This window comes from Nestor notabilis, unplaced genomic scaffold (assembly GCF_000696875.1).
Source record: "Nestor notabilis isolate BGI_N333 unplaced genomic scaffold, ASM69687v1 scaffold11426, whole genome shotgun sequence".
Lineage (NCBI taxonomy): Eukaryota > Metazoa > Chordata > Aves > Psittaciformes > Psittacidae > Nestor > Nestor notabilis.
The window spans coordinates 23,121-33,501 of NW_009933355.1; the positions used below are offsets into that span (position 1 = coordinate 23,121).

At 34.1% G+C, this 10,381-nt stretch overlaps 1 protein-coding gene across 1 annotated transcript in view; it reads right to left on the reverse strand.

The window, feature by feature from the left end:
• LOC104407535 (ryanodine receptor 3-like) overlaps positions 1-10,381 on the reverse strand; it is a gene marked incomplete at both ends in the record, with an annotated part of 67,697 nt that overhangs the window by 20,865 nt on the left and 36,451 nt on the right. The window contains 5 exons of the mRNA XM_010016844.1: positions 619-723; positions 935-1,151; positions 4,872-5,064; positions 8,758-8,999; positions 9,620-9,753. Coding sequence (XP_010015146.1) covers positions 619-723; positions 935-1,151; positions 4,872-5,064; positions 8,758-8,999; positions 9,620-9,753 — 891 coding nt within the window. The remainder of the gene's footprint in view (positions 1-618; positions 724-934; positions 1,152-4,871; positions 5,065-8,757; positions 9,000-9,619; positions 9,754-10,381) is intronic.

The following is a 10,381-nucleotide window of genomic DNA, read 5'->3' on the forward strand; positions in this document are numbered from 1 at the left end:
ACCTTTTAACTTTTTTTCATTTGGTGACATCCATGGTAAGGGAATGCCTTGTCGTATGCATTTAAATAATGTTGACTAGATTGCCTTATTCTCAAGCTGTTAGGTGATACCACATTATAAGGGATCATCATAATGATAATCTTTAACTGTAACTTATTAAATAAGAAACCTGAGCTTTGAGGAATTTGAATGTTTAGTAAAGTCACCAAAACTATGTCTCTCTTATCAACAGAAGCAAATTTCCACAACAGACTTTTTGCTTGTTATCACTTTGATCCCCAACACTAAAGTAACCAAAGAGGTAGTTTAGGGTTTACTCACTACTGGTATGACTTTTAGGACAATTCCATCTTGGTATAGCTAGTATGTTTCTCAATTAAGATATTTTTTCGAATGGTTAATTATAAATAGTGCTAAAATATGTACCTTCTTTATATTCCATATTTGCCTTCTAATCACTAGTTAATATCACTGTCTCCTGCTAGCTTAAACGTTCACCTTTCGTTAGTAATATATAAACCACCATTAAATACTCCATTCAACTTCCAAGTCCAGGTTTTGTAGTGGGAGACAACCTAATACAGGTGACTGTACCCAGACAGGACTTCCAAAACATACCTTGCCGTATGTCCATCCTAGTTCTATTTTATTCATTCCCCATAGTTCATGGATATTTTCCGCTAGTTTGTCCCTGATCTTTTCAAGATGAAAAGGAAGAGCAATCTAAGAAAAAAGCGTAACAATTACACAAATAAGAAAATGTTCCAGTTACCAGACCTCATAGATCCAAGTTCACCTAGTTCAGTTAAATACATCACAACACACAAACAATGAATTGCTTAGATATATATATAAGAGAGCTTAGATTTTATATTCTTAATTTAAATTTTGTTAAGACATATTTTACAATCCTGTTATTGCATATTTAACATACCTGACTGGTGTCTATTGGACAAGGGATAAAGGAAGCTTGGGAGAGAAATTGCGTTGTACCCAGCAAATCCCTCACTCCATCAGAATCTCTCTTATATTCTTTCACCGCTTCCAGTTTCATCTTCTCTTTCGGAAGCAATGCTTCATAACACGGAGCATAGCCAGCAGGAGGCAGAAATTTAAACTCTCCATGACGTCCACCAAATAAGAAACGAACTCTGTGCAATTTTAAACCAAGAAATTATACTCTTAAATGGTCAACATATGCTGCCATTATAAATAAATAGTTTAGAAAATTAAACATTCATTTCAACAGCATTTACAAAAATACTGGCATACTTCAAGTGTTGATGAACACCAAAGGGTTACCAAGCATTCAGGCTAGCAGATCAATAACACCATCACCTACCCACACCGTTTTTCGAAAATTTCTTTTGGCCAAAGCAAAACTAATTACTATATACTGGAGTGTATTAAAAAAAAATAAAATATCCAAAGGGAATATTTCTATACCACTTTAAAGTTTTAAAATAACTTCTCAGTGCACTCATAAGGCAGTTGGTACATGAGAAAAAACGAAAGAGTAATAGTGAAAAACCCTCACAATACTCATAACGCATAAGTCAAGCAGACAAAATTATATCAACTACTACAACTGGGAACGAGTTTCAGAAGTGTAACTAAGATTTGTGTTAAACTGCTATAGTTTTCTATTTCTCCTCAAAGATATTTTTCATATAAATTTAAGAGTATACCAGGAAAAGCAATGACAAAAACTATACAACTTCATACTTTGGTTCTCATGTAGGAAACATCTAGCGGTAAACCAACCACAAAATTAAAACCAATTGTTATCTCCTGAAAATAGCCCATACGTTTATTGTCATAGGGTGACCAGAAGATGCCTATATCACTTTTTACTTAAAAGAACTTCTAGATCTAGAAATACAAGAACTATCAGATCAACATATTTCATTGACGGTAAGAGTCATTAATAATATAGAAAGAGAAAAATTAAGACACGGGAGTTTTCTCAAACAGGATGTACAAGTCACAGATATCTGAAACAACAGTTCAAAGTCCACAAGAAATACATATATTAAGAACTTTCTGATTTTATTTAAAAAAAACACCGTTTAAAATAGGCAGCTAAATATTTGAGATCACAACTTTGAGTTTAGACTATTCTTTATGGCAAGCCTCCATATAGATTAAAATACTTTAAAAATAAAATGGAGGTCAATTTTATTTTAAGACCTAGAAATCTAACTCTAAACAGACAAGTCAATGAAAGAACCAAAATGAAAAAAATCTCTCATACACCATTTCCCTTGCCAACCACATCCAAGTAAATAGCTCCTTGCTTCCTGCCAACTGAATCAATTTTTTCTGAATTGTAGAAAACCATTCAGTCTCACCTGATTTTTACCATGTTCTCATTGCTTCCAAGGCCTGTTTTCTCCCTGCTCTTCACTGCAGTATCTAAACCTCCACACAGGCTATATCCTCCTAATGCTGCATACACTTTTAAAAACCTGAACACTCCAAGAAGCTGTGGCTTTTTGTCTCATTTAAAAAGAAATGTTCAGATATTTTGATTTGAAAAGCTTGCTTTATTTTCTCTGACGTTAATCTCAAGAAGAACCCTCCTGAAATCAAACATAAAGCAATATATCTCCTAAAAGACAGCTAGATGTAGTTAAACGTATTGATGTAGGTTAATTACTACTTCTTTTGCTTCATTTTGGAGTTGGGCTGCACATAGGCAACTATGTCTACCATTCTAGCAATTTGCTAGCAGCTATGCTTAGTTTTCCTAGCCTGAATGTGAAGACTATGCTGAATTGTCTTTTGCTGACTACAAAGGCTGTCTGTGAAAGACAAGACCCTCATGATAACAGTATTTAATGCATCTCATGTTTAACTACTAAAAGCATCAGGCATCTAATTTTAAGATTTTGACTTTTTATGTTAGAAGAAAAGGAAATGAATTCTCAATAGAAAGTTGCTGCTTGAATTCCTTGATTATTTGAATGACCATTTTGTAGTACTATAAGCAGAGCTCATAGCACCGTTGGCAGAAGGAGGAAAAAGTGGATAGATAAGAAGGAAATGCCTACAGTAAAAAAGCAAAAAAAAAAAACAAAAAACCACCAAACCCCAAAAACCCATAAAACACACACGCAAAAAAAACCAAACTAAAACCGAAACCAAACCACAAAAGCAAACAAAAAAATCCAAACAAACAAAACAGAAAAAAAAACCCCAAACAAAAAACCACACACACAACAGAAAAAGATACAGTATAAGCAAGGAGGTACTGATGATAGAATGATGAAGCAGACCCAAAATCAAACACTGAGAAAGTCTCAGAAAGCAGAAGAAAAGCAGATAAGCTACAAGAGAAATAGAAACATAAAAGCTTGTGCCCTGTGCAGAACAGTCTTCTACAGTCATGAACTCAGGATTCCCATGTAATGAAATTTCTGTGATATTAACAGACACAGAAGATGACATTATAACCTACTACTGCCATCAGCTACTATTAATTACAAGGGAAAATCTTCCCACAAAATACACATACGTCAAATAAGAATGAAGAAAAATAACTGCACAAGTTCAGACATATTTCTTACAGAAAAAGGTAATGAACATTTTCAAAAGCCCTTGTACTAATGCAGCTGCGTAGTAGGGACAGAGAATAAATGAAAATTGATTTATTAAGCACTTCCCCAGCCTCTTTTATTCTGTTGGGTCTTCGTTAGTATTCCCACCTGGGAGTTTCTCTTAAGTATTTATGTATTGATAACAGAAGGAAAAGCTTGAAAACAACCAATTGTTTGATTTACTTTGCCTTAGAGATTTTTTTTTTTCCCAATTGCTAAATATATGAACCAGTTATAACCTCAGCTCTCTTTCACTTATGAAAGCTCTGTACTGGCTATTCTGACCATACCAAACCTTCATTTCTCAAAAATTACCATTTATAAGACAAACACTCCTTTAAATAAAAGTCAGCCCTTCACATTTTTTCACTCCTTCACCACAATCTCTTACTCAGCTCCTGATTATCTCTTCTAAGTTTGGCAGTTCCTAGCAGCTATGGACATCTAGACTATTAGCATCTTTTCATAGTGAAAAATTTTCATACTTCTCCATGTTTTATGCAGAAATCATGCTCAGCCGACAAAAGACAAAAACCCCAACCATTCTTACTAAAGAATTTTCTTTAATTATTCTTATGCCTTTCCTTCTTAAAATTGTTACCTGTCAATACTAGAAATAAGATGTTTTAAGATGAACTGAACAGAAATGGTCATAACAGCAGTGTAAGAGTCCTCTGTTGTTATGTTGACTTTCTAATCTTAACACAAGTATTTTGGTCACTTAAGGAGACTGACATTTGCAGAAGGTTTTCTGAATGAAGATAAGAGAACAATCAAAGCTTGAAAATGGTAAGTTCTAATCTCAGTATTTTAGCTACAAAACAGGTAAGAAATGGGCAATATTAATAACAAGATTCCAAAACTGATTCTCATCATTTTTTTGTGCTTCCTACTGTGAATAAAGTATCAGTTTTCATGATGATTTAAGTTTTTTACTTCTTGCTGAGAAAGCCAGTGAGAATTTTAATTAGTGCCAAATGTCATGCTGTGTTTCTAATGTGGTTTTTTTTCACTGATAATTGGAATGAGACAGAATTAATTTCCCCTAGGTCACCAAATAAAATAGTAATTTTCAGACACTGTGACTTGGCCAAATTGGTAACAGGCTGACTTTTCACCCTTAAATGAAGTCATCACTAAACAAATTAGTAGTTTCCTGTCTCCCTCCCAGCTATTGGTTGGGCAGAAATGAAACAAGACACAACATGAATTTGGACGATATTCTGTGTGAAAAGACAGCAAAGAAAACAAGTAAAATTAAGTTTTACTTACTTTACACCTGCTGATAAGCTTACAACAGGGAAGAAAAAACCTTCTATACTGAAGTTCTCAAACATTCCTTGTACAGGCTGTCCATTAATGCGGAATGAAATGCTGGGTACACCTAAATCCAAGCAGCAGCTAACCACATCGTCAGATGCTAGTAAATGTTGATTGACAGATGCTACAGCTCTGGGTACTCGACCTGGAAGAAAAGTATTTAGTAATCAGAAGCTTTAGGCAGATTCTCATGGGTTTAAATTATTTCCACATAAACATCAAGTTTTTTGTTTGTAGTCACCTAGACATGACCTTACCTTTGTCTGTTTTATGAATGATTCTGCTTTTAGAGACAGTGAGCCATTCTACAAACTGATACAGATCAGAAAAGTGCTTAAACTGAGACCTCCGAGACTGTTCACAAGACAGAACATGTTCAGCTGAAATCACACAAGTTCATACTGTAGCCTGATGCAAGAGTACTGAGGCGCAGTAAATGATGTCGTTTTTATAAAGCTAACATTGACATATCTTTTTGTTGTTGTTGATACTTGTGAAATATCAGATTCACATATCTGTGAATATTCAGTGGTGAGACGCTGGAATGGGATTCCCAGAGAAGTTGTGGAAGCTGTGTCACTGGAACTGTTCAAGGTCAGGTTGGATAAAGCTTTGAGTATCCTGGCCTAGTGGAATGTGTCCCTGCCCACAGCACAGGAGTTGGATAGATTATCTTTAAAGATCCCTTCCAACTCAAACCATTCCGTGTTTCTATAATTCTAACTGGAACTGTGATTATAACCAATATCCAGGTTTACAGTATCAAGAGGCAGAACAGTATACTGAGTTATCAAAAAAAAATCAGTAATTTAATGGGCCAGGTTTTCTTTTTCAGCAATAAGCCATGCACTAAATAGAGGGAGTTTCATTTTCCCTACCTGGGAAGGTGGAACCAGACTGCCATCAACAGGACTCAGCAATTATAATAACAATTAACTAGAGATAATATATCTGAAGTAATGTAACTATGCACATTTACATATAACTGCAGTTTTTCAATTGCACTTGAGTATGATTATATTTTTAGTTAAGGAATATCTCTTCAGAATTCCTTTCAAAACAATCCTATTGAAAACATTGTATCTCAAGTGTAAAGCAAGCCTAATTAAGCAGTTATGCACTATTCCAAATCACTGTGTTCGGAACTTCTTATGAACAAGTCAACTCAACTGTTCAGGACAGTTTAAATACTCTGAATTTTCCCTTACTGCAGGATAAGAGCTTTGAGAGACCTTACAGCATTGTATTTCTGATGTTCAGTTATGGTTTATTTTTTTATTAATGATTTATGCAGCCATTTCTAACGGAGTATGTTACAGATGTCTCACAACCAACTCCCAAAAATCATTGTTTCTATCATTTGGGAATTGTTCAGTAGTGCTGAAAAAAAATACTGAATTATGTATGTTCAGACGCACACAGAGATATTTTATATACAAAACTGTGCTAGAACAATGCTAATATAATTGAAAGTCAAACACACTGAAATTAGGAAATGTTAGAATTAAGGACATAAAAATCAAATTCAGCATAGTTATGCACACTGTATTTACAACACACCTTTCAGCTGCATGGCCCCACATCCTCTTTTCTGAGCAATTAAAGCGTACATAGCTGTACATGGCATTTCAAGGCACTAAAAATATGGAGAAATAAATGATTCTGCCTACGTGCCTTGAATAGCATACAGTAAATACAGAGCAAGCCACAAATCAAACAATCTAAAAAATAACCATAATTTACTGTATATGCAGGAGAGATCTGGAAGGAAAAATACATGCTACTTCATAATTAAATATTGTACAGACAAAGACAAAATGTCTGTCTTTTCCCCCCAAACTTCTAAATGCTCATGGATGGCTACACACTCAAGAAACAAACCCGTTAAATATAGACTCATCTATAGAGTGTGCTATACTGAAGTTTTTTCTAAGTCTTTTGAACAAACTTTAAAGACTTTCAGAGGAAAGGTAGAAAGCTGAGTTCTTGGTGAAACAAATTGTTACAAAATGTCCTTTATAACAAAATGTTACACTTCCAAGTCAATGTTTGAACATTTCAGAGAAAAGGTAGGCAGAATTGTCTAACTTTGGAAAAAAAAATCAATTCCACCTTGAGGCAGAGATCCAGCCAATAAAATCTGCTCTCAAAGAATTGATAATTAACAAAGATGTAAGCCAAAGAAAATACAATTTTAGATCACATTAATACCATGTTAATAAAAAGCAATCCTCCATATTCTTAAAAAAATCTATATGAACAAAAGACTTTTACCAGTTAAGACAGTCCATTACACATTTTAGGTACAAAACCTAATTGCCAGACCTCTGTTTTAAATATTTATGTAAATATAATACATACGTAAAATCTAGAAATTTTAACAACTGTTTAGCTTCCTACTGCTTTTCTTTCTCCTTCATTACCTACTGATAGTTCAATTAAGAATATTACAAAAATAGCAGATGATGTAATTAAGGGTATATAACTAACATATCTAAATATTTTCTTATTTTATAGTCCTATGCATTAATTCTTCTCTGCAATGTTCCTGATTTAGAGAGTATTTAGGAACTTTATGAAAGCAAAAACAACCATCAGCATTTCCCGTGTTGATATTTGATTCTTACAATTAGCCAATACACTTTGCTGGTTGTTTCTATAGCTACATATATTGACATGGTCAAAAAGTATTCAGTTGTGACAAAGTTGTCTGTTTACAAAACCAGACAGCTTTCCCTTTCTAGTTCCCTTTCCCTGGATGTAGTACTGGGAGAGAGATAACCACGCAAAAAGCCAGCAGCCTTGCTCAAAGCCACTTTCCAACTAATTGTGTACCCCAGAAAGCTCTCACTAATTCTTCTCCAAAGCAGATTCTTGTTTTCTCCTTTTTCCTCAGTTGTTATTCTTTAAAACACACTCATTACTACAAAAATTATCTGAACTGCAACACTTCAGATGAGCCCTCCTTGTAGCCTCCTTTTATTCTTCTAGAGCTCTTTACTTAAATCTAGAGTGCATAGTCAGTGACATCCACTTTTTTGTTAACTCAGCCCGCTAACACCTTCAATTCACTTGAACAAAGAAAGGCTAATAAGACCACAAGTTTACCATCACTGATGCTTAAGTGACCACAAGATATGCATTTGCTGGCATCCATTAACTCCCTTCTTTATAAACTGCAAGTGTAATCACTTCACAACAGTACTAATTGACAGTCTCTTAGATAACCAGACACATTTCTTAGAAAAAAATCTAATTTTTCTGCTAAGCCTATTTTAGATAATATGAAAATTATTTTTTTCAAACAGCGTAGCAACTGCAGGTTTTCATTTTGGTATCACACCACATAAATTTATGCTCTAAAATCAACAGAGGTTGGTAATAGCATAGCAATTCTTACTTCTAATTGCCAAAAACCATAAAAATTGAAATTCAATTTATTAAATCTATCAACAGATGTAAGAATAACGTCAATTTACTTCACCTGTAGATACTCAGGAGAAAGAATAATACAAATGTATATTAACATACATATATGCTTAGAGATCAAGACATTAATTGATTTTGAACAGACAGACTTCAGTCAGTATTGATCTAGATCTGGAAAATACCTTTTTTTGATCAAAATCATGAATACAGAAGCTATCTGCTAAAAAGCCTAACTGGTATAATTCAATATTGACTAAAAACTCATCTGAAATTCTAAATAACTTCACTGTATCTTAGAGTTCTGAATGTAGCTCACTATAAAAAAGCATGCTATATACAAACAAGTACTGAAGGTAAAGGTAGGTAACTCCTAAATGTAAGAATAAGTGGAAGTGAACAAAGTACCTACCAGACCACAGATGAAGGCCATCAAAACCATAAGAGTACAGGTCATCACCAACACCATTGCCTCCCCATCCTTCACCACCTCCAGGATAGGGGGCATAACCTGAAGTAGAGGCCCATCCAACTCGTAAATGTGTGGGTTCTGCCGTCAAGAATGGATCAACCTGATCAATTATTAACTCAAAGTACCACTTCTTGTATTGTGCAGAGCCCTCAGCAACACCCAAAAATATATTTGGCCTTATGCTAAGAAAGAAAATGGAAACCAGTTAGTGTAAACACAAAATGCAACATACGAATTACATTGCTGTATAATAGTCAAATTTACTTTTCTAATACGTAAGGGTATAGATGTCCACATTTTGCTTATAATATTTAAAATAGAGAGCCATTTTATGATTTTACAAAGCTTCTGTAGAATAATCTTTTAAGGTATAGGTTTCATGCTTTGAAAAACTTATAGTCAAAAGAGGAATAACAAGATCATTTCCTAGAATCAAAAAACAGAGTGAGGTTGCAGGGAGATCAAATCTCTCTTAAAACACACAAGTACTTCACGATACGTCTACATTCTCCATAATAAGTATAAGGTAAAAACATGTTCAGTTTTGAATTAGAAACAAACAACTTGCATCTTTCATTTCAGAACAGACCTTACTATTAATAAGCAATTTCTACTTGAGCACAGTTTTCATTAGACATGGCATTCGTTTTTCAGAATTTAACACTTAAATAATTCCTAAGGTGTATGTCTCAATATTGAAAGCTGTGGAACATCTCCTCAGTTCCAGTATTTTCTTCAATTAATTATTGAAGACACGTAATTCCCATTTTTTCTGATACAACAATAAAAGATGTCACTATACCTTGTCACATCATTAACCAAACGTGTTTGCAAGAGTAAGTCTCTTCTAGGCAGTAGATTGTCACAAATCAGATTTTGATTGGCACGAACTGCAATTCCATTACAGACACAGAGAGAGCAAAGCACATCGAGAACCTTAAAAAAACACATATATCAGAAGAAACTCAGGTAAAGGCATATACTATTATTCAGTTGTCTGCTTAATTTACAGTCAGAATACACCTAAAGGAAGGAATGTAGTACACATTACCATTATTGCTTTCTAAATACTTTTCACATATATGAACCAAGTGTAGTCTGTACTAATGAAAGAGGGTATCAAACATAGATGGAACATAAATTCAGAACAAAGGGTTTGCAAAATGACTCAAAACCCCTTCCTTCGAGATTCCTATTCTCATTTTGATTAGAAGAAAAGCAAAGCTAGAGCAGCTGTATGTAAACTCTTCAAATTTCTTTTAATTGAATCTCATTAAAAAGTTGAAATGCAAAATGCAATTTGAGAAATTTAGTGCAGCCCAAAAAACTTTCTGAGCAAAATTAGAGGACAAATCTCAAATGTAATTCTCAGACTTCTTATGAATCTGTTCTGAAAGCTCATTTTCAATATGAGAATTAATCCATTTAATTTTAAAATGAGAAACATCTAAAAGAATTTGTTATAAAGCAAAACAGAATTTCAGAAAGATCTTATTCTAAAATTCCAGCTTGCTTCCACCCCCCCCACCCCCCAGCCCCCAAACCGCGCAGCAGCACAACACAT